Below are 25210 nucleotides of genomic sequence, written 5' to 3' on the forward strand. Positions count from 1 at the left end.
TCAAGAAAAATTAAATAGACAGAGTGAAGGAAAATATAAATACCTAAATATAAATTTACTTAAATACAGATTGGGCAATGGTTTCTGTATCTTTCAATTTAAACGGAATCAATCTTTCAGTTTAAATGGGTCCCTGAGCACACACTGATCTTCAACGGTTTTCAAGGCACTGGGCGGGGTTCAAGAAACTTTGCTAATATTTAGTCAACACAAGAAGCTGAAAATCACCAGCCCTATGCAAAGCTTTGGAAATCCCTGCCTGATGATTTTTACAAGTGGGACACAGACCGCTCTGTATCCCTCTCCCAGACACACACAGGCACAGCTTTCTGTTGTGCAGATCTATGCTACAGAGCAATGTCTCCTTCGACTTGGAGAGGAAACCTATTGTGTGCAGAGCAGATGAATGAAAAGCCCTCCCAGCATGGTTCTTTCTTAAGATAACCACACACACATCTCCTGGCTGTGTGAAGCTAAGCTGTACAATAGGCAATCTTCACCAAAGTTTGGGGTGCAGAGCTGAAGCTAACCTCCCCATCTATAAAATTACTGACTGCAGCAGGGAATATAATCATTTGTGCTGGTGATGATGGAGAAGCAGCAGCAAAGAGCCAGCCCTTCTAGCGATTCTCTGCTGTCCATGGTCAGGGTCACTCCCAAGGTGGGACAGTAATGAAGGAAGAGTCCACCTTAACGAGGACTCCCATCTAATAAAAGAAGGTGATTCTTGTCCATGAGACATTTTGTTTTTTTTTGTTTGTTTGTTTGTTTTTGTGGTACGCGGGCCTCTCACTGTTGTGGCCTCTCCCGCTGCGGAGCACAGGCTCCGGACGCACAGGCTCAGCGACCATGGCTCACGGGCCCAGCCGCTCCGCGGCACGTGGGATCCTCCCAGACCGGGGCACGAACCCACATCCCCTGCATCGGCAGGCGGACTCTCAACCACTGCGCCACCAGGGAAGCCCAGGTTTGATTTTTTCAGTTATCTCACTATCCATTGGCCAAAAGAACCTGTAATGTTAACGTTCAAGAATGTACATGTAAATATTTAATGTAAACCTCAGCCTAAGACTAAGACAGAATCTTTATCACTACTCCATCCAGAAAGAATTTTACTGGCTGAATTTATCCAAACAGACAAGAGAAAGATGAAGGAAAACCAAAAAATATCCCATATACCAAAATAGAAAAAAAAAACCTAATTCCAAGCAACCAAAAGCAAACAAGTGAGTGTTTCATAATCAGTTTTAAATTCCATGGGTTGACCTTTTAAAATCTTTTAAATCATTAAAGTTTGTTTGCCTTCCTTTTAAAAACTTTAGAACATGCAGATAATAGTTTATATGTTTGAAGGGAGGGAAAAATTGAGTGGAAATGCTTTAAAAAGCAGGGGGAGGAACCCACAAATAACTATTTTAAGTCTTCGAATGGAGGAAGGGAAAAGATGTCCTGTTTATCAGTCAACATGCAACATAGTCTGAAGATGCTCCTTCCCCCCTGACCACGCAATACAAAACAGTCCCACCTGGTTCTCAGCCTGCATGTCCCGTCGCCATTTGTCATTATACATCTCCAGTTTCCCCTCCCCTAGACTAACCCCCAGCTCCATGAAGGCAGGCACTGCATTTGGTTCACCAGTGTAGATGAAGCATCCAGACTGGAGCCTTGTGTTCATTCATCCATTTATCCATTCACTCATTCATTTCTTGAGCTTGAATACTTACTAAGTTCCTACCATGGGCCAGACTAGGGATCCTGGGAACTGAGGATACTAGTTACAAGACAAAAAGAAAAACAGGGTCGCTCTCCACATCTGATGATATGGAGGGAGAGAATGACCAGAAAGAAGGGAACAAATAAATAAGAAACAAATAATAGCTAACAATGACTGTTTCTCATATGCCAGGCACTGCTATACACGACTCCCTCTGAAATAGGTGCTATTATCATTTCTATTTACAGGTGAGGAAACTGGGGCACCGAGGGATTATGTAACTTGCCTGAGGTCACTAGGCCAGCAGGTGGAAGAGCAGGAAGCTCAACCTTGGCAGTGAGGATCGGGCCAGGTGCACGTTGCTGTTCTTATCACAAAGGGAGATAAGCACAGGGAAGGGACAAGCTCATCAACAGTCTACATATACTGGATAATAAATACATGCTGGATGAATGACTGAAGAACAAAACACAGCATTTCTTACTTTATAAAGTGTGAGGGGTGAATGCAGAACTTAAAAAGCCTTTTAGGGCTTCCCTGGTGGCGCAGTGGTTGGGAGTCCGCCTGCCGATGCAGGGGACACGGGTTCGTGACGCGGAGCGGCTGGGCCCGTGAGCCATGGCCGCTGAGCCTGCGCGTCAGGAGCCTGTGCTCCGCAACGGGAGAGGCCACAACAGTGAGAGGCCCACGTACCGCAAAAAAATTTTTTTTAAAAGCCTTTTAGGGCTTCCCTGGTGGCGCAGTGGTTGAGAGTCCGCCTGCCGATGCAGGGGACACGGGTTCGTGCCCCTATCCCGGAAGATCCCACATGCCGCGGAGCGGCTGGGCCCGCGAGCCATGGCCGCGGAGCCTGTGTGTCCGGAGCCTGTGCTCCGCAACGGGAGAGGCCACAGCAGTGAGAGGCCCGCGTACAGCAAAAAAAAAAAAAAAAAAGCCTTTTAAAGTCCTTGTGAGTTTCACTACCTCAGTTCACCCGTGTCCCAGTACACTGCCTTCTCAGGCTGCGTCCTACATTGCTCCTAGAGGTTGGTTAAGATTTTATTGAGCTCTTTTTCTCTAGTCAGTGTCATGAAAATAATGCTCACGAATATTTTTTCCGAACTATATCCCTGTCCATCAAGCATCATCACCCTAAGCGTTCATACCGCTAAGCAAAGTGGGCCTTTACATCACGCTGCTCTCCGGCTGGCACCACTCTCTCTCTCTCCCTCTCTCTCACTCTCTTTCCCTCCCATTTCATCTTCACCAAGAGCTAAGACGCCATGCCATATCATAGTTGGGCCCCAAATTAAAGTCACAGGGCTGAGGGGACTTCCTTAGTGGCGCAGTGGTTAAAACTCCGAGCTCCCAATGCAGCGTGCCCGGGTTCGATCCCTGGTCCAGGAACTAGATCCCACATCTATGTCGCAACTAAGAGTTCACATGCCGCAACTAGGGAGCCTGTGTGCCGCAACTAAGGAGCCAGTGAGCCACAACTAAGGACCCTCGAGCCACAAAAAAGGAGCCCACCTGCTGCAACTAAGACCCAAGGCAACCAAATAAATAAAAATAGAGAAAGAAAGAAAGTCATGGAGCTTCAAGGAGTATTGCATTGAGTTCCCAGATGGCTCAAATAAGATGGTCAATGTAACTGGTCAGGGGACCACAGCCTCATTGGAACTGCAGCTGACCAGGCAGCCAGGGGGAGACAGTCAACGTCCTCCCATTAACAAGCAGCAAGCTCCAGTCTGGCTGAGTATCACTGACACCCCGTGTACAGTCGGGAGTCCTCAGGCACTGCCTGGGTTGGGGGAGTACAAAGGGGATGCAGAGGGCTGGCAGAAGGGAACAGGGAGACAGTTGTATCAGCCAAGAGATATGTTCCCAGACTAGTGACAGAGACAGATGCAGGTCCCCAGCTCGGATGGGGACTGGAAGCAGTGAGCAGATCAGTCATTTAAAAATAGCTCTCCCTTTGGGGCCACCGTAGTTCAAAGAACAGCTATTACTAATGTCTCACACATACACACACACACACAGGGGCCAAGTGCCATGTATTTAGAATTTGTTATTTTAATCATCACAGCAACCCCAGGAGATAAGTTTTATTACTTTCATTTTACAGATGAAAAATCAGAGCTCAGAATTGCTCCAAATCACCCAACTAGTAACTGATGGTGCAGGGATTTGACCTTCATCTGTTGGACTCCAAGCCCATTACCTAAACAGCCATAATCATTTTAAACCTCAGCAAGCTAGAGATGGAAGCCGGTGACAAAGACACAGTGATGTGAGCCCTTGGTGTTTCTTTCTGGGAGAGCTCGCCCATCATGTACTGACACAATTCTAAGAAGCTCACAGCCAGCGCTGGGAGATGTCATCCCTAGCACATTTTGAGAAAACCCAGTGCACACAGCCAGCATTTCTCCAGTTACTGAGAGCACAAAGGGCCATGCGTGGAAGGCAGAGCTGGTGCCTGTCACTCAAGAGACTACACTGCAGTCCCCCCTGGCTCCACGCTAACACACATCTCTGCGAATACCACCAACAACTGCTCCCTTGGCACGCAGTACACTCGGCAGAAACGCTCTGCTGACAAAAAACGAAAAGTGGAGGACACACTCCAAGACCCAGGAACTACACCTCATGCAGACCTCTAGGTTCCTTGTACTAAGAACAAAAAGATGTACAAGATGTACTGAGTAGTCAGAGTGTGTGTGTTTTGAACAACAAAATTCTAACATATTTTTAGAACGTAGACGAGTTCCTATTTGGTTTAGTTTTTGTTTTTTTTTTTTAATTGTTAATTACTTTGAAGGGTGAGCTCTAGGGTGGATTTCAATGGTCTCCAAATCCACCAATGAAAGGGCCCAGGGTAACCAGCCATTAGCTTTTATTTCTGTACCTGAGAAGGGCAGTTGGAAGTAGGGGAGTCAGCTGACTGGAGAAAGCTAACAACACAGCATCTGCAAAACTGGAACCAGAATACTTAAGTCATCCTCTCCTGTCTTTTCATTTTAGACATTCTTGCTCCACCAGAGCAAAATTCAGGAAGGGATAAAGTCATTCTCTCAAGATAAACAAAATTCTACGGTTCCTCCATGCATTCGAGAACCTATTCCACCTCATCTTTGTTTTTAGACTGTCCCTTCCCTAAAGCTAACATGCTTGGTGGGCTCTACGCTTCCCCACGGAATTACTTCTCATGCTTCTAACAGGATAAAAAGAACCTTTGATTTTTTTCAATCAACCTGTAACTAATTGAAAAGTTTCACTAACATCCAGCACGGTGCTAGGCCTCACAGAGAATTTAAAAAGGAATATATAGGGGCTTCCCTGGTGGTGCAGTGGTTGGGAGTCCGCCTGCCGATGTAGGGGACCCGGGTTTGTGCCCCGGTTCGGGAGGATCCTGCATGCCGCGGAGCGGCTGGGCCCGTGAGCCATGGCCACTGGGCCTGCGCGTCCGGAGCCTGTGCCCCGCAGCGGGAGAGGCCACAACAGTGAGAGGCCCGCGTACCGCAAAAAAAAAAAAAAAAAAAAAGGGAATATATAGTAGGAGTTCCTCATGCACAGAGCGGGGATCTCTAGGGGCAGAAAGACCTGCTTTGAATTTGATGTCTCACTTATCAATTCTTTAACCTTGAGGAAATTATTTACACTGAGCCTCAATTTTTGGGAGACCATGATACCTAATTCTTAGCATTAGAATAAGGATCCTGTGAGGTAATACAGTAAGCCACCTCTACCACATGCTGTAGTAAAGGCACAATAAATGTCAGTTTCCTTTCTTCTCCATGCTTTTCAAGGGATTTTCAAGGGGTCAGTAAAGAGTGAGACGGGATCACTCAAGTCAAACAGGATTTGAATCCCAGTTTCAACTAAGGTTTGAATCCTAGTTTAGTAGCTATGCGATCTTAGGCTGTTTTCTCTGAGCCTCGATTTTCTAAACTGTTAAACAGGGAAAAAACATGTATTGACATCCTAAGATTATTTGGCAGAATTAACTGAGAGAAATACATAACACAATACCTGTCTCGAGAAATAAAGCTATTATCATTCTTCTTGTTGTTATTATCAATTGGAGAGAAAAGAAATGAAGTCAAATAACAATTAAGGATCAACTCAATCAAACTGCCAGTTACAGACCAAAAGCCTAAAGTTCGGAAAAGATGGGGGTGAAGCTGGAGAGAGAGGCCAGGGTTTGGGACATCCAGAAGAGGCAGGTGTTGAGATTCTGGGGTGACTGACAGGGACTAGAGATCTGGAGTTTTATTTGTTGATTGTTTTGTTTTCTGTTTTATTTTCTTTGGCACATGCAGAGAGGAAAGGGAAGGCATGATCAAAGGCAAAATAGAGGCACTTAACCTGGAACATATGGAGGCTAAAGACAAAGGCAGCTGGAGCCACGAAGGCTGGTGAGGAGGGTGAGGGGAAACCCAGTGGGTAAGCAGGATGGCGTTGATCCCAGAGGCCTATTAGATCAGGCAGCTGACCTGGGCGGGCAGGAGGGAGCCATGGAGGAAGCGGGGCAGGGAGTGTACCTGGTCAGGGCTGTCACACAGGAAGGTTGCGGGTGGTACACCACACCGTCCCAGGCTCCAGGGGACAAGCAAGGAGCTAGCGAAAAGGCCCTGCTTTCCCCAGCAGAAGGCAGTTCTTCCTAATGACCTCTCTTGGTGGGAAAGGCAAACGCTTTAGAATCAGGCTGCTGGCGGTTACACCCGCGGCTCCTCCACTTTCCACGTGGGGGTCCTGGGCAAGCCGCTGAGCATCTATGAGCCTCAGCATCTGCACTCCACGAAATCTAAGGTACACGACACCTCTCATGTAGGCTGAGGTGAAGAATGAGATCAGGCCTGCAGAGTGTCTTGGCGCCCAGCAGGTGCACAGCAAATGCTCTTAGGCCCTGGATTTCATTAGCCAGCACCATCCCAGTGATGCCAGGAAGCCTGGCTCAGTTTCAGTTTTTTCTATCAATAAACTAAACTGCCGCTCATAAAGAGAATTAGAATATTTGATTAGTATGACTATGTAGACAGTTAACAAGCTGTTTTGAAATAAAGAAAATGAAGATCAAAGAATCTGTCCACTAATACAGAAATATCAGTCTTGTAGTAGGCACCCATTCAGCCATAAAGCCCCAATTATTCTGTGCTTTTAAATGGCTTGTTAATCAGGGATAATGCATTGGTATGGGAAATGTTCCACTTCTCAAGTTGAATAATGGGTACATAGGGGCATTTTTAGTCTACTTTAGTAAGGTATAATTTATGTACAACAAAATGCAACCATTTTATACGTAGAGTTTGATGCGTTCTGACAAATGCATACTTACCTGCGAGTTCACTGCTAACTCAAGACAGAGACTGTTTCTATCACCCCTTGTACTGCCCCAGGCAATCACCTCCCCACCCCAGTCCCAGCTCCCTGTCTGCTCTAGGTTTCTATGCCTATTTTACTATCATCATTTAAACCATGCTTACGTTTTATATAGACTCCTTTCTATGCATGCTATATTTCACAATTTTAAAATGAGTGCTGTATTTTGCCCACTAAGATTAGAGACAAATGCCAAAGACCTTCCTGCGAGGGTTTCTTGGTGTGAAAGTTAAAATGAGAAACCAGCCAAGTATTGTCATTCCCTCAAAGGGCAGCAGTATGGGCAGCTGACAGAGATGACCAGGATAAACTGTTCAGATCCTAGACCTGATCTGACACTGAAGTGGCCAGAGGGCCTGGGCAAGTCATTTACCTTGTCTCCACTTCAGTTTATCTTAAAACATGGTGTCTATGTCCCATGAGTGGAGTGGTCATGTAATTTATCATCCAAATCAGGATGTGTTAAAAAGAGGTGCTATTATTCAGTAGTCCAAGGCAAAAGGTATCAACCAGACTGTCCCCAGCAAACCTGGACTTAGGTTGACACTATTTAGGGGCATCCTATAAGAGCACTTCTTGTGATGTCCACAGTGACCTAATGTTCTCTTGAAAAATGAAAGAGCATTGCATAGAATTATACAAAGCAAGGTGTTTGAAAGCTGAAGTCTTTCATCCAAAGGTGATGGAGCTCCCAAGGTTCATGGCAGCATTAATTACAACTGCCAAGGTATGGAAGCAACCTAAGTGTCCATCAACAGATGAATGGATAAAGAAGATATGGTATATATATACTATAGAATATTACTCAGCCATAAAAAAAAATGACATTTTGCCATTTGCAGGAACATGGATGGACTTGGAGGGCATTATGCTAAGTGAAATAAGTCAGAGAAAGACACATACTATATGATTTCACTTATATGTGGAATCTAAAAAATACAACAAACTAGTGAATAAAACAAAAAAGAAGCAGATTCGCAGATGTAAAGAACAAACTAGTGGTTACTAGTTGGGGGGAGGGAATATAGGGATAAGGGGAAAAAGGGTTATTATGGGAGTATATGAAATGATGTGTGTGAAGCTTTTGAAAATTGTAAAGCACTAAAGAATTTAAAGAAAAAAAAAAAAAAGTGGACTCCCCCGGTGGTCCAGTGGTTAACACTCCTCGCTTCCACTGCACAGGGCACCGGATGGATCCCTGGTAGGGGAACTAAGATCCCACATGTGGCGTGGTGAGGCCAAAAAAAAAAAAAGGTGACGGGGCTCATCCAACCTAATCTACTGTGTGGTATTAAGAGATCACAATCAAGGAGGCCTGGCTGACAGAAGAGAGGAGATTTCTAAGACACTGAGACACAGAGAGTGCACACGCTGAAGACACAGACCGACTTTAGAAAGACCCAGGCAGCCTGACTGTGAAAGCACTTAGCTGGCCTATCCTGTCTTTGTCATTCACTCCCTAAGAGGCAGACATTAAGGGCTCTGTCAGGGCACATTACCTCGGAACTCCCACTGTGCCAATTTCATATTGAGATACCAAGTCTTCATTAACATACTGATTCCAAGGACTTTGGGGGCAGGGGGTAGGGAAGCAACAGCAAGTCTTCACAGCTGCCGAATGAATTTCATAAAACAGATCAGACTTTGGCTCATTAACACTCATAAAGTTATGGCATGGCACCCTTTAAAGTACTGCATGGACACAAGAAAGCATTAAATGCAAATATCTGAACAAACCACGGTTAAGAGTTTATTACAAGACTATGGCCACTGGAAGGACTGGTACAACTAAAATTAACTTTGATTTATCCAGGCTTCCAAAAGACAGAAAAATACACATAATTGCCTTAAATTGCATGCAGAGATTATCATCCTCACCTCCAACGGAACTGCACAAAGAGAGGTCTATTTGACTTCAATTGCACAATCAGATTCCTTTGAATTAGATCAATTTGCATAAACACAAAAAATTTTGGTTATTTAGCCATAAACTGTGCTGCCATTTTAGCCAGTGGGCTGCTGTGCTATTTCTTTTATAAGATTTTAAAAGCAATTAATTAATGCATTGAAGGATCTTCATTACAACATAAAATGCATTAGAAGTTGACTCAATGATTATTACTTAAAAAAACAACTTTGAGGGCTTCCCTGGTGGCGCAGTGGTTGAGAGTCCGCCTGCCGATGCAGGGGAAACGGGTTCGTGCCCCGGTCTGGGAAGATCCCACATGCCGTGGAATGGCTGGGCGCGTGAGCCATGGCCACTGGGCCTGTGTGTCCGGAGCCTGTGCTCCGCAACGGGAGAGGCCACAACAGTGAGAGGCCCACATACCGCAAAAAAAAAAAAAAAAACAACTTTGAGAATGTAAGCACTTGTGTTACAGAGGGAATGGTCTAGAAAGTAAATTACTTGGTCACTCACCCAATGGCTATTCATTCATTTCTCACTGGAGGGAATAAAATAAAGTAAATTTTAAATAGGCTGTTCAAATAAGTTACGTATTATAAAGTCTAACAAAATTTTATACCAAAACTAAAAACCTGAAGGTGTTATTTAAATTTTTTAATAATAGACATGTTGGAGGATTTTTAAAACCAATACTGTTGCTTGCTGGAAAGCACAGTTCTTAGAAATGGAGCTGATAACTGGCCACTAGCAATAGGTAAGGATTAGGGCTAGAACTCCCCATGCATGCACCTTGGTCTCCTGCATCCACTTTCAGATTAATGAGAGAAACAACATTAGGCTGGAATCTGACTCCTCCGTCTATAAGTCACCCCGAGGACTGCCTATCAGAATGCTCTGGGCTCGATTCGCATTGCAAAATCTCCCCCTCCCGATCTGTCCTTCCAGCTCTAAATATGCAGTAATGCTACAACAGAGCACGGCATAGAGGAAGAAAACGTAATTCCTTCTTTCCTTTTAGGTCCTTTGGCTGGCCTAATAATCAAATTGATATGAAACAATTAACAGGAAAAAAACAAAGTCCCTATGTACAGGAGCTCAAAAATATACGATACTGAAAGAAGTGACCAAAGCAGGCAGCTGTTGTATCTTTTAGACAAAATAAATAAATAAATCTGTGAAAAATGGACAAGACAAAGGGGTTTGAGCTTGGGGTGGTAAGTGAGTGAAGAAGTAAATTTGTTTATACAGCCTTCTCGGCCCTGGATTCCCTATCTCTGGTGATAAGAATGCCTTCTACCCCTCTTTGGTACAGGAAGAGTACCTTTCACACAGGAGATTTATTTCCTGCTTTCAGGGAGACAAAGGAGGCCAAGTGTCCCTGCACCGACTGTTTCTTAAGTAACTTTCGGTTCAAAAGAATCAATATGCCAAAGTGGCATACTTTGGGGTGGCATATTCTGCTCCCCCTCAATAGCAAGAGACTCCAGCACTTCTTCAACCAGAGTTCGGATCCCAACTTTAGCTCTGGCCTTACTGGCTCTACAAACGTACTCAGATTGCCTAACCGATGTTTCCTTCTCCGCTCCAAGGACACTACCTACCTTGCAAGGGGAGGGGTTAACCTTCATGAGGGTTGAAGGAGGAAATACCCTGAAGGGCCCAGACCATATCCCCCTTTCAGTTCCCTTGTCAGTAACTTCAGGGTGATACTGAACCTATCACCAGGCTTTTGATGAAATGACTTCTGATTAAAGTTCAAAACAAATGCTGATGCCGGGAAAACAGTGAGAAAAGAAATGATACGTTTAAATCCGAGTATTTATTCTTTAACCTCTGCTTCTTCATAGACATGTTCTCACTCCTTAGAGAAGTATCTGCTACACATCTTCGGAGCAGTGGCCAGGAACATAAAAAGACTCACAAATTGTTTCTTGCTAAGAGCATCAAAGGTGATCAATTTGTTTATTTTGATCTGGAAGAGTTCTTAAATCCATGGCAGGACTCTTGCAGAGGGCGGAGAGCTGTGCTACAAGCCCTCCTCTGAGGCCCCACCCCCTCCTTCCTACCCCTCCATCCCAAGGCCCAAAACAAGCCTTGGTCCCAGCACCCTTTGCAGGAATACATAGTGTAGCCCCAGAATACGCTCCCCATTCTCCACTGGGGAGCACTGTTCTCTACCAGCCTGTCCCCTCAGGATTTCTTTGTCCTGATGAAATCAAATCAAACCTACGAAGGCTATTATATTGAGGAATGAATGGAAATCACATTAAGAACTCAGAAGATACAGTCCTGGCTCAAACACTTACTAGAAACATAACCCAAGGAAAATGATTTCACCATCTAGTCTGGGTTTCCTTACACGTAAGCCCTGAATGTTTAGAGCTGGAAGAGTAAATAGCACCTACTCCATCACCCTCCAAAGACTGTCAAAAGAATATAACGCTTACACATACTGAAAGCATGTATATTGACGCTTTCTGGATATCAAGATTATTTTACTAATGTCACAATATTTCTAAGGAATCTAGTCTTTTTGTGCCTTAGAAGATTGACTCTCTTTTCTAAAGATAATGGACTATAATAATAATAATGGCGGGGCTTCCCTGGCAGTCCAGTGGTTGGGACTCCAAGCTTCCACTGCAGGGGTAGCAGGTTCAATCCCTGGTCGGGGAAGTAAGATCCCGCACGCAGCTCGGCCACAATAATAATAATAATGGGGGCTTCCCTGGTGGTGCAGTGGTTGAGAGTCCGCCTGCTGATGCAGGGGACATGGGTTCGTGCCCCGGTCCAGGAAGATCCCACATGCCGCGGAGCGGCTGGGCCCGTGAGCCATGGCCACTGAGCCTGCGCGTCCGGAGCCTGTGCTCCACAAGGGGAGAGGCCACAACAGTGAGAGGCCCGCGTACCGCAAAAAAATAATAATAATAATAATGGCAAACGTCAACAGCAGGCATTGACCTGAGTACTTTACACCTATATTCATTCATTTCCTCCTCACAATAATCCCATGATCATTATCCCTCATTGTATGACCAGGCTCAGGGAGCTTAAGTACTAGCCATATCCTGGTAAAACCAGGACTGAGACCCAGCCACGTGTGCTCTTAGCCACTACGGCAATGACAGGCTAACAATGTGCAGTTATCTATTTTACTGCAGTTATATTATTTTACTATGACGCATAACCCCACGGGAATCGAGGAAGGCCAGCGACATCTGCGGGCCACTCGCTCTGAGCCAGACCCGAACTCCATGTACCTCCTTTTACAACAGCCCTGAGTGAGGAAGAGTATTTTCACTATTAACAAATTACAGACCTGAAGTTCAGGGAGACTCATCATTTGCTTCAAAGTCCAAAATAAATAAGTTGGGGAGATAATACGCAAAAAAAATACAACCATTAGGCAGAGAGGTGTTTAAATCCCTGCCCGTCTCCCTCAGGGGGCATCTCCTGGGCCGGCGCCTCTTAGGCCTGAGGCCTCACGGAGTCCCAGAGCTGACCCCCAACTTATGCCGACCCTTGCTCCCCACACCAGGGGGAAGGGACACCCAGTCTGCTGGGCCCACTGACCAAGGGGCCTAGAAGGGAGGGGAACTTTCTGACATCAGGTAGGAATGGCCACAGGGGAGAGAGTTATCCCCAAGAGGCAGGAGGTTCACATCCTGATGCCACAATCTCCAGATTCAGAATTCCTTGTCAGAACCGAGCTTACATTTTTCCAAAGAAACACCATCGACACAAAGGCCCAGCTCTGCTAGGGTTAAATAGAGGGTTGGCGGGGGAACCAAACCACCACTTACTACTGTATTTCCACTGGAAAATGTATTTCAAGTGCCAAGAAAACCCTTGCTATGATAGGCGGCTGTGGACCTCCAGGTTGTGAGTCTGGGTGGGACTTCCCAACACGCCTTTTAGTACTTGGGAGCCAATTTACACGGAGCCCATGCATGTCCTCCAAACCACATGCAGTAAAATCCTGAACTAACACATTTAATCTGTAACCACTCTTAGTTTTCTATCTTGTTCTCCCCAGCTTTGGACCACATGTTATTAAAGGTTTCACAGTATTTTTTCTTTTAGGGACCTTCCCCGTGGCTGGTCTGGGTGAGGCTGACCTGAGAAGTCTATGGAGGGAGGGAGGTCTTCCGTCCATCCAATGTAGCCTCCAGGCTCCACAGAAATGGCCCTCTGCTGGGAGTTGCCACTGCCCTGCTGTGTGACCTTGCGCAAGGGGCTGAAGCTCTCTGAACCTCAGTGTCCTCAGCTATTAAATGAGGGAGAGATGTGAATGGGTGGTTTCTAGATATCTAAACTCCCTCTTCAGGCTACAATGGTCAAGAAAGGGATTTCAGAGGCAGATGAATTTCAGCCAGACACAGGTGGTTGAGTGGAACCTAGCAAACAGCTGGAAGAGTTAGGAATTACTGAGTTCCTACTACAGTTAGAACACTCAGCAAGAATTAAATGAGGCAATGTATGTATTACATATATTTAATATATATATTAACATATAAAGCACTTGGAGGAATGCCTGGCACAGAGAGAGCACCTGACAATGTTATCTATTGTTGTTATAATCATTGTTCTCACGACTCAGCTAAGTACGTATTGTTCCCATTTTATAGCTGACATCAGTTTATAGCAAACTGATACCCGGGGTTTAAGTTATCTGGTCAGAGTAACACAGTTTATAATTGACAAAGCCAAGATTTGGACCCAGGTCCTTGAGGCTCAAGAAAGCTGATGTTTAACCTCTAATCTACCCAAGATGGAAGACAGACTGAAAGGCTTTATCTGGAAAAGACACTTGTTAATGAGAATACTATACATGTATAGTACTTTGAAACATGTTATTTTTTTAAGCCTTACGCAATTCTGCAATGTACCATAGAACTATGTCTCTAATTTTTTTAATCATCCACAGATCCTATACATGACAGGTACTCAAAAATTTTACTTTCACCTTACTTGTTAATTTCAAGCACGATGGGATACAATAAAACTGCACCCATCTCCTTCAGAAGTCAGGATAACTCTACCTCCTGATGTAACCTGGCTTATCAAACACTTGCAAATGTTGAAGAAAGCAACCTTATCTTTCTTTTTACTACTGTTGAGAAAGTGTAACTCTGGGGACCCCCCAACCACCAAAAAGAAGATTCTAAATTTGTGAGAGATGGTGGGGAGAAGGGAGGCCCAGACTAGCCAGAGTCACCCATTTTTAAGTATGAATGTGGCCCCTTCCCCTTTTACAGCACATCATGTGCTCAATAACAGTAACTGAGGGTCTATCTCGCACCCAGGCGGGGTCAGCATGGTGTTGTGCTGGGTCCTGGGGTTGGAGTGGTGAATAAGACAGGCCTGGCTTGGGCCTCATGGGAGGGCAGACTTGCACAGCACCAAGTCACTGTATCCAGGCTGGGGGAGGAACAGTAGCTAGCTACCAGCAACACCAGAGGGGGTGCATGCTGGGCTGAATCGTGTCCCCCTAAATTCACGCCTAGAAGCCCTATCCCTCAGTCCCTCAGAATGTGATTTATTTGGAGATTAGGCCTTTCAAGTGGTACCCAAGGTTAAATGAGTAGGTTACGGGTGGGCCCTAATTCAGTGTGACTGGTGTCTGTATAAGAAGAGGAAATCTGGACTCGCAAAGAGACACCAGGGACTCTCAGGCACAGAGGAAGGGCCATATGGGAACACACAGGGAGGCTGGCCGTTGACAAGCGAAGGAGAGACGCCTCGGGAGAAACCAGCCCCGCTGACACCCTGACTTTGGACTCAGCCTCCAGAACTGGGAGGAGATAAATGTCTGGTGTTTAAGCCCCCCAGTCTGTGGTATTTTGTTATGCGGCCCAAGCCAACTAATACAGTGGGTGATGCTGAGAAGCAAAAAGATGTCATGTGAAAAAAAATAAGGTCAGCACTGAAAAAAAAGGCAGCAGATCAGCAAACTGTGCATAGTGGCAGATCCAAGATGATGGACTGAGAGTGCAGGGACTAAGAGAGGGCTGTGAGTAGGAAAGAGGAGACAGAACGGTGCACTGACGTTAATCTAGCATTTTCTGTGACAGACAAGAAGGGCACATACGAAAATAAGGAAAGACCCCTGCCTAGCCAGACCTCACAGGCCAGCGAAGGAGGAAAAAGCTGAAACCTGGGGAAAGCACCAAAGAGGAAGGCAAGAATTAACAAAAAATGGGCTTCCCTGGTGGCGCAGTGGTTGAGAGTCCGCCTGCCGATGCAGGGGACCCAGGTTCGTGCCCCGGTCCGGGGGGATCCCACGTGCCGCGGAGCGGCTGGGCCCGTGAGCCATGGCCGCTGAGCCTGCGCGTCCGGAGCCTGTGCCCCGCGGCGGGAGAGGCCACAACAGTGAGAGGCCCAGGCCCGCGTAATGCAAAAAAAAAAAAAAAAAAGAATTAACAAAAAATGCCAGAAGGAAATAATGCAAAAGTGCCTTAAAGCTATGCCTGATTCAGTGCTCAGATCTGCAAGGAAGGGATGGCAGGGAGGCCCGTGTCTGGAGTACGCTGGGGACTGGATAAAATAGGAGCATGGTTAAGGTGACTCTTCCAGGGCAGGGAGGAGGGCAAAGTGAGGGAAATGACCTGGAAAAGCAAAACGAAGGCAATCTAAAGGTAGGCCAAGTCAGGCAGTCTGCAGGTGATGCTATCTTTGAAATTGTCACTATTGCCTGCAGAGCTAAAGTGCCTCAAATCAGAGCCAAGCTGAGGGAACCAGGTCAGGTGCATTGATGCTACTCGTAGCACTGTACAGCATCAACATCAAAAAATAGGAAAGAACGTTAGGGAGATACACCGAGTAGCAAAACTCCATGGCCTGCGCTGCAGGGGTCAGCTGTCAAGAGCAAGGCCACAGGAGAAGCCAGAAGATTAAGAAAACTAAAATGGGGCCTCTCTCTGCCCATCTGGGGAGAACAGTGAAGGGTAAATTCAAGGCTCACTGAGCCAGAGGGATCCCGGCTCTGCTTCAAGTCACACGGTCTTAGGGCCCCTCCAGCAAAGAGACTGAGGAAACACAGCAAAAGGAAGAAAGTGAGTATCACGGCAGATTCCAAAATTATAAAGCCTGACCTTGGTGACTTAAAATATCCTGGAGGAACTTCCCTGGTGGCACAGTGGTTAAGAATCGCCTGCCAATGCAGGGGTCACGGGTTCGAGCCCTGGTCCGGGAAGATCCCACATGCCACGGAGCAACTAAGCCCGTGCACCACAACTACTGAGCCTGCACTCTAGAGCCCGCGAGCCACAACTACTGAGCCCGTGTACCATAACTACTGAAGCCTGCACACCTAGAGACTGTGCTCCGCAATAAGAGAAGCCACTGCAATGAGAAGCCCACGCACCACAACGAAGAGTAGCCCCTGCTCGCTGCAACTAGAGAAAGGCCAAACGCAGCAACGAAGACCCAATGCAACCAAAAATAAATAAATAAAATAAATTTATATAAAATAATTATTTCTATATACTAGCAACAAAAAATGAAGATGAGTGCAAAAAATTTAGAAAAAATTTTAAAATCGTGGAAAAGTTCCAGGTACCATAAGTTAAGCTGGCTCAGTATCAACGTCATATTAACACAGGAGCAATAATGTCTCATCAAGCAAAAAAAAATAAAATGTTTCTGTGATGCAAATCAAACACTGCTGTTCTCTGATTTTTTTTGTCCCCGCTATATTCCTCCTCTATGGCCAGTGAAGGAGGATAGGGATGGGAAAAAGTACGAGCGCACAGAAATCCAGCTATAAAGGCATTTCCCTCCTACTGCCTTGCTGGAGTAACAGCAAGAGAAGCCACATTCTCACAGTTCCTCAACTTTCTGTTCATGTAAACAGTCTCACTCGATTTTTGAATTACTCTCTGGGAACAGATGGTTTCCAAATGTATGACTTCTTACTACAGTTTATGGAAGCAATACTACTGAACTCTGAAATTAAGATGAAGAAAACACAGACATGCTTCAAGCTTGCATCTTTATTGGCAGGCCTAGTTTTCCTGAACTAAGGCTTACATGGAATCTTGACTTTCCATATTTTTTCTTTTCTTTCTCGCTTTTTTTTTTCTTTTTTCGTTAAACAATTCACACGACACACACAAAAACTTGTCTGAAATATAATAGCAGCTGAAAATTCTGCGGCAAAAATTCTTCCACGCCACAAAAAACAGCAGCGGTAACAGAGGCCTCTAGACTTCCCATAAATTATACATAAACAAAGGCATCAGATATGTAAATATAGCTGGGTTTTGGGTCTTATATCCTTAAGCCTTTTATGATAGATTATAATTTTATATTTGAAATAAACACTGCAATTAACACCAAATTACCTTAATTCCAACAAGTGACACAGTCACTGAAAGAGCTTGGTGGCAGTACCAGATCAAAGCCCAGGCCAGTTTTCCCTGATGTCTTTCTAAGGCAGAAGTCTAATTTTCCAAAAAGCTAAACCAAATCTGGAAAGTAGCATCACAGACAAGTTTTTGTGAGGCACAGACAAAAGTTCAAGTCATGTGGTCTGACTGATGAACCCATAAGCACCTTAAATAGAGTTCATAGCATTCTGCCATTTAAATTGCCAAGTCTCTGAAAAAGCATACTCAATACGGCACCTGGGGGAGATGACTCTGGGAAGAGATGAAGAGAAAGTAAATGCTGCCCAGCCTAAAGATAAAACATCTTTATACCTATATCTCTATCAATAGAAATTTATAGAGCAAATGAAAATTTTGGTGCAAAAAAATACTTTCATGCAACAAAAGAACTGTAGCAATAAGAGATGCCTCTAGACTTCCTATAAATTATACATAAATAAAGGCATCAGATATGCAAATATAACTGGGCTTTCTATTTTGGTTAAGCAAGTCACACACCTACATAAATTTATGTAGATATAGATATATACCTATAAATACAAGTATATAAGTATACCTATAGACATAGGTAAATAGATATACCTATAGATATAGGTAGACAGATATAGGTAGGTAGGTAGACAAACAGATATGAAAAAGGGGAAAAATAGAAAAGTACACACAAAAGAAGGAAACAACTTATGCTTAAATAAGTAATGATGAAGTTGAGTAACAGGACAGAAAAAGCCTTTGTTCACACCAGTAGGACAGCAAGAGCAAAAGGAAATTAACCTCTGCACTGATCAACACCAACATGGATTTCAAAAGGTATCTACCCTTTAAATGCTTACACCAAAGAACTGCTAAACCACAGCATGAAAAATTTAAGTTTGCAACAAAACTCAAAAAAAAAAAAAACTTAGTCAACGATCGAAGTTAAAAATTTTAAATAGTGGGGTGTGCCGAATTTTTGCCTAATAACATACACTCACCAAAAATCAAATAAGATGTCGCAGTGACTGACAAACAATCCGGTAGAATCCTCTCAATGATGAAGTCAAACCTTAGGCTGAACTTATAAACCTGCACAGATCAAAAATTACCAGAGGTTTCGTTGCCTATGGTTGTATGCTGTTATCCTAGAAACATGATTAGTGTGCTTCTGCCTTTTCAATAAAGAACAGCCCATAATGCAAGCAGTGAGAATAGAGGTATGTTTGTGGAGATTGTTTCCGCCACAAACAGAAACGTGGAAGAGCTCATCTGGGTATGGTTCAGAGACACCATATATATGGAGTCTTAGTAGTTCTAACAGCTTTTACTATTAGAAGTCCTCTGCATTGAAACTGATCAACAAGAAAAAAATAATAATAGGAAGGAAAAGGATGTGACTCATTGTTTATGAATGAAGTATTCAGAATATATGTCATTAATATAGCCATTTAAATAATGACTACCACAATAAACTATCATTACAGCAATGACTAATAAATTTAATTCAATAGCAGAAACATAATTTGAAACAAGATATAACTATAAAAGAACACACGTTCTACGAAAGCACATGTGATTTCAAGTTTCATTACATTTGTAATGAAAAATCTTTATGAACGAAATGGCATGGCTTTTGAGACCAAATAGATATCACCAAGTCCTGGGTGCATCCCAATGACTAAAGCGTGCTAATATCCCAAGGATTCGGCTGCTACAGGATGGGAGTGGGGAGGGGGAAAGTCAGGCTTCAGCAGATAAGCCTGCCCACAAATCTCAGAGAAGATTCTTTGCCTCTGCAGACACTGGAGAGAGGTATCTCAGACAGACTAGGGCATTAGTCCCACAGGCTGACATATCCCAGGCGTCAGCCATCCCCAGCATCCTCAAAGGGTCCTAAGAGCCCCGTGTTCTGTTACCTCATTACATGGTGACAGTGGGGTGGGAGAATGTGACCAGAAGCACAAGCCTGAATGCCCTCTCTTACTGTTTTATTCTCAGCAAGTCTTAGGCTGTCAGGTTCTCACTCCACACGTTCAAACCATCTTTCCCACCACAGCATGGGTTCTGGGCACTTCCATCGGAAACCTAGCCATCCTACAAAACCTGACCCAAATCCCACCTCTGCTATGAGTCTTTCCTAACCCATTTAACTGAAATGGCCTTTTAGTTCCTGAATTCTGCAATGTCTATCTACGCTATTGGCATCTCACCTTGACCTGCCTTGAGAGAGTCCAGTGGCTTCCTGGACATGTTGTGGCGCTCCTGTCGTGTCTTACACTTTGCACCTCCTCCAGCACCTGCACTGGCACATACAGGACCTCGATGAGTATTTGTCCCCCGCGCTGGGGAAGCCCTTCATTTCCCATATAGACTTTTCTGCTTCAAGCCACCCCAAAAGATATTGGCAATGACACAAGCCTCCCTCTCCTTAATGAGACCAACTTTCAACAACTGTTCTGCACATCAAATCGAAGAGCTTCCTTCTAATTTTCCAGGACCTCCTGCAATCAGCTGAGACAGACACTTTCTTTTCTTACTCCTCTTTTCAATCTGCTTTATTTGTCATACAAACACCCTCTGGAACTTCCTTATCCCAAAATGACACTATTTAAAATATCAGCACTAGGGACTTCCCTGGTGGTGCAGTGGTTAAGAATCTGCCTGCCAAAGTAGGGGACGTGGGTTCGAGCCCTGGTCCTGGAAGATCCCACATGCCACGGAGCAACTAAGCCTGCGTGCCACAACTACTGAGTCTGCACTCTAGAGCCTGAGAGCCACAACTACTGAGCCCATGTGGCACAACTACTGAAGCCCATGCACCTAGAGCCCGTGCTCCACAACAAGAGAAGCCACCGCAATGAGAAGCCCGCACACCGCAACGAAGAGTTGCCCCCGCTCGCCGCAATTAGAGAAAGCCCGTGTGCAGCAACGAACACCAAACGCAGCCAAAAAAAAAAAAAAAATCAGCACTAGAAAAAAAAAGTTTGCTTTCCTGATGCACATATCTGTGTACTTCTTTTTATCGGGCAGATTTTCTGCTTCAGTTGATATTTATTACTAGTCATCTTTTGTGCTGTTGTTGTTACAAGCTGCTATAAGTCATCTTTAATACGAAGCAGTATGTATACTTCTAAACAAAGATATTAGAAGTATAACTTTTCCTATTCAACCTGCAAAATCTACTTCTTCATTTATCTCCTCACCCGCCTCCAACTAGAATGAAAACTCCATCAGAAGGGATACAGGGATTCTCTGTTGGTCCCTGCTGTATCCCTAGTGCTTAGAACAGTGCCTGGCACTTAGCGGCGCTTGGTGGGTACTTGCAGAATGAATGTGGGTTGAATGAATCTCCAGATACCCTCCCAAATTCTGCTCCTCTCCACCCCTTCCCTGCTTAACAGGAATATGGTCAAGAACATATACACTAGGGACTTCCCTGGTGGCGCAGTGGTTAAGAACCCGCCTGCCAATGCAGGGAACACTTGTTTGAGCCCTGGTCCGGGAAGATCCCACATGCCGCGGAGCAACTAAGCCTGTGTGCCACAACTACTGAGCATGCTCTCTAGAGCCCGAGAGCCACAACTACTGAGCCCACGTGGCACAACTACTGAAGCCCGTGCGCCTAGAGCCCGTGCTCCGCAATAAGAGAAGCCACCGCAGAGAAGCCCGCGCACCGCAGCGAGGAGTAGCCCCCGCTCACCACAACTAGAGAAAGCCCGCGCGCAGCAACGAAGACCCAACTCAGAAAAAAAAAAAAAAAAAAGAACATATACACTAGAGTGAAACCATCAGAGTCCAATCCCTGATTCACCATTTAAGTAGGGCTATGATCTTCAGCAACTATTACTCAACTCTCCCCAGCTGTACATGAGGATCTGAATAGCTTCTAAGGAGGACCGGGCAGGAGAGTGCTGAGCACACACCCAGTGCTCATCATTGCTCTTTTGTTCAGGTTTCTCCCATTCAGCCAGTGTCACCTGCGCCACCACACCTGCATGGATCAGCCTTTCTTTCCCCTTCTCACCTGCCAAAAGACTAGACCCCGACACAACCAAACTATTTTCACTCCAATATGAGTAAATCGATAGGCTCAAAGTGAGGGGGAGAGCCTGAGAGCTTTTTTCCTATGAAAAATATGTATGCGCTTGATTGACAGAGCTTAAACATCTACTGAGCAGCCCAGGGCCTCTATATTTCTGTGTTTGCATCTGGGTTTTCACAACTCCTGTCCAGATAAGCTACACTGCCCAAGAGTGCAGTTCTGCTTAGGGGGCTGCCAGAAGAGTTACTTTTACAAGGCATAAACCAAATGGTCTGTATTATACAACTGAACAGTGAGAAAAAGCTTTCTATGTCACTCGCTGTCTTCCAAAATTTATGAAAAAGTCCACTTTACATCTTAGGTCTTTAAGAATCTTCATATGTCCTTCTGATCTTAAGAGATATTCTGTAAACTAAATTTTAACCCCAGAGAAACCACTGTCTTTATTGTATATGTTACTGTTCATACACTCCACTCTACTAGAACTCTTTATATGCAGGAAATGTCAACACTATGCAAACGGAGGTAATTTTAACTCTTGCTTTATTTTGAGTTTTGCTCTTCCAAATAAGGAACAGTGCTCGGTAAATAGAACAAAGGGCAGAATATATTTGGTTTACACCCAGCTTTGACCTGAGGCAAAGATGATTTGGCAAAAGCAACTATTTAACACATTCAGGTACTGAAATTTCATGTAAAATAGCTGTCTACATTGAATTCTCTTTATCTTTATAGGGTTTTCCTACGTTTTCTACAAACTTCGGTGACACTCCCCCTCCCATAATTAACACTGCCTTTTTTAACGGCAAGTTAAGCCTCCAAGTTTTAGCTAGTTAGAATTTTCTGAGCATCAAACACGTGCAAGTGAGGTTCGTAATTTTAAAACCTGCGGAACTCACAACCACAGCTCGCCACAAGCAAGCAAGAGAGAACAAAATATTTTTAAGCATTGCCGTGCCTCACATGGTAAGGCCTTCACTGAAAGAGGTGGTCTCTGCTTTTAAAAGCACGGGTCTTGGGCTTCTCTGGTGGCGCAGTGGTTGTGAATCCGCCTGCCAATGCAGGGGACACTGGTTCGAGCCCTGGTCAGGGAAGATCCCACACACCCTGGAGCAACTAAGCCCCTGAGCCACAACTACTGAAGCCCGTGCTCTGCAACAAGAGAAGCCACCACAATGAGAAGCCCGCGCACTGCAACGATGCTCACTGCAACTAGAGAAAGCCCAGGCAGCAACGAAGACCCAAGACAGCCAAAAAAATTAATTAATTATTTTTTTTTAAAGCGCGAGTCTTCTCAAAGAAATGCCAAGAGAGCAGTTCACCCATCTTGAAATAAACGTCAGCATAACTGAATTAGAGGAACAACTTTCAATGCCCCCATCCTGAACGACAAACACATATTACTATTGGTCATGCCAGCTCCATTTTCTGCAGTCATATCCAATCCTTCCACAGCTCACTGTACACTCTATAGCAAAAGGGAAGTCGAACTTAACAACGGATTTTTTTTTAAGTTAATGATTCAGGCAATTCTTGGAATAACTTCCACTTGAGAAAATGCAACTAAGAAGTCCTATCAAGAGACTCCCCAGCTGTTGACAGCTCAACTCTGGAAATTCCCTCCTCTATGCCCATTCCTGACTATCCCTGAATCCAAATTACAGAGTTTAATGACCCTTAAGAGCCCTTTTTGCCTCCAGTGGACTCAGAACTCTGTCTAAATATTCGTTAGGACTCAATAAAAGTTTACTGGATTAAAGGAGGGGAACACTAGAAACCAAGCTCCAAAAGGCAACTAACTGTCTGCCCCCTCCCCCGAACCCCTCTTCCCGCAGGAGAGGAAACTGGGAGATCTGGAGCTGACAGTCAAGCCGTCCAGGATCCTAGGGGTCTGACACTCAGCCCTTGATGTGATGACAGCCACGAGGTCTGGGCGGTGGTTCCAAAACGGGGCACCCACTGCTCTGGGAAATGCTGGGCGCTTGCCAAGATACAAACCCTCCCCCAAGGAGCTGAAACCGGACGGTCGGGAACCGAGTCAGTTCTGTAGGGATCCCAAGGCCTGAATCGCATTCCATCAGCCTCCTTCCTGTTTATAGATCTCACTCCAGTAACTCCAACTACCAAAGAGAAAGCCGACCTCTGAGAAATATGTCAACACATGACATAACTTGAAAACGCTGTATGCTCACTGGCGCGAGTTGCAACTTGTCCGGCTCACGAAGGAAAACCGGCTCACTTTAATTACTTTCTTTCTTTTTTTTTTTTTAATATGCCATGCCGTCTCTTTCCAGGGCCCCCGCAAAGATCGGGTTACTGAGAACTAGGTAGCCTCGGTGGCAGGAACCAAACCGCGTGGGCGGTTAGCTAGAGGCAAAGAACCGGGGAGCCGACCCCCCCAGCAAAGTGGCGGCGATTCGGTTTCGCTGCGATTCGGCGGCCGCTCCTTCCTCGCACAGGCGCAGGAAGGAGAAGCCTCGGCACCTCCTCGCAGTCGGCACCAAGTTGCTGGAGCGCTCAGTGATGTCGCCGCGGGGGCCTCGCGGCACCGCGCCGATGCCCTCGGGTGGGCGGAGGGCGCGCCACCTTTGTCTGGGTTTCCCCCACCAGGACGGGCGACGCCTCGACGCAAAGCGGAGGCGCAGACACCGCGGCCGGCTTCCCAGTCCCTACGCGGGGCCCAGAAAGCGGCCGCGGCCGCCCGAAACCTCCCACTTCCACTGCGCGCACCCGGCACGCCCGCAAGTCCCAGCCCGGCGGCCACTTCCCCCACACGGCCGCCGCGGGTGGGGAGCCGGAGACCCACGCGCTCCCACACCCTAGCGGGCCGAGCGGCCCGGAGCAGCCCGGCTCTCCCGGCGCCGCAGCGCCCACGCGGGTCCCTTCCTCAGGAGAGCACGGGCCGCTCGTCCCTCAGCAAGGCCAGATCTCAGACTGGCCACCGCGTCGGGGAAGGGACGACAGCCAGCCACCCACGCCCACTGCCCGCCCTCGGCCCTCTCTCACCTGCCTGCACCGTGTCCGAGAGGTCGTGCGCGGGGGCCGCCGTCCTGGGAAATTCCTTCAGCTTCCTAGCACTGAGGTTCAACCCCCCGGAGTTGGCCGCTTCCTCCAGCGCGCGCTCCAGCCCCCGGTTCAAGGGCAGGTTGAAGCCCCCGCCTCCGCCGCCGCCTCCTCCGGCCCCGCCGCTGGCTCCGGCTCCTCCGTGGTGCTGATGGTGGTGGTGGGGGGGATGATGGTGGGGGTGCAGAGTAGCCACTGACAGGGCAGGGACGAAAGGTTGGGGTTCGCTTCCCGGCGTCGCCATCTTCTCCCGGGCCCCCCACCCCGCCCTGCCGCTCCTGCCGGGGGGGTCACAGCTTTCCCCTGGGTCGGGGAGACTGCAGCCCGGGCCGAGTCCCTGCAGGGCTCCACCGAGAGATGCTGGAAGAAGGGGAGGAGGGTGTGGGAGGCGCACGGAATGGGGGGGGGGCAGAAGGGGAGGCGGCAGTGGCAGCTCGGTCTCGAGGCTTTCCTGTCCCTGGCAAGCTGAGGACTGCGGCGGCGGCGGCGGCGGCAGGCAGCGCGCATGTGTCTCCTCCCGCCTCTGCTCCCTCCTCTAGGCGGCTCTCCCCTCCTCCGCCGCCTGCTCTCTCCTCCTCCTCCCCGAGAGCCGTCAGTCCAGCCCTGCGCCTTCCTCCGCCGCCCGCCGCGGTAGCTCTGCTGCTCGGCCCCGCTATCCGGGAACGTGGGGGGCTGGACGCCGTGAGATCACGGGGAGGTGAGAGGTTATCTCAATTATGCAAATTATTCTGGTTCTTTGACCCAGAGTTCCCCGAGAGGCAGTTTTT

The 25210-nt window shown here is 46.4% G+C and overlaps 1 protein-coding gene across 2 annotated transcripts in view; it reads right to left on the reverse strand.

The window, feature by feature from the left end:
- LRCH1 (leucine rich repeats and calponin homology domain containing 1) overlaps nucleotides 1-24919 on the reverse strand; it is a 193609-nt gene extending 168690 nt beyond the window's left edge. The window contains exon 1 of one of the 2 annotated variants that reach the window (XM_081214565.1): nucleotides 24387-24917. In XM_081214565.1, coding sequence (XP_081070691.1) covers nucleotides 24387-24687 — 301 coding nt within the window. In that variant the 5' untranslated portion in view covers nucleotides 24688-24917. Of the gene's footprint in view, nucleotides 1-24386 lie in introns of both variants that reach the window. The other variant, XM_081214566.1, reaches the window with a different exon arrangement.
- Nucleotides 24920-25210: the final 291 nt, after the last annotated feature.

This window comes from Mesoplodon bidens (genome assembly GCF_964165515.1).
Source record: "Mesoplodon bidens genome assembly, chromosome: 17".
In the NCBI taxonomy this organism is placed as follows: domain Eukaryota; kingdom Metazoa; phylum Chordata; class Mammalia; order Artiodactyla; family Ziphiidae; genus Mesoplodon; species Mesoplodon bidens.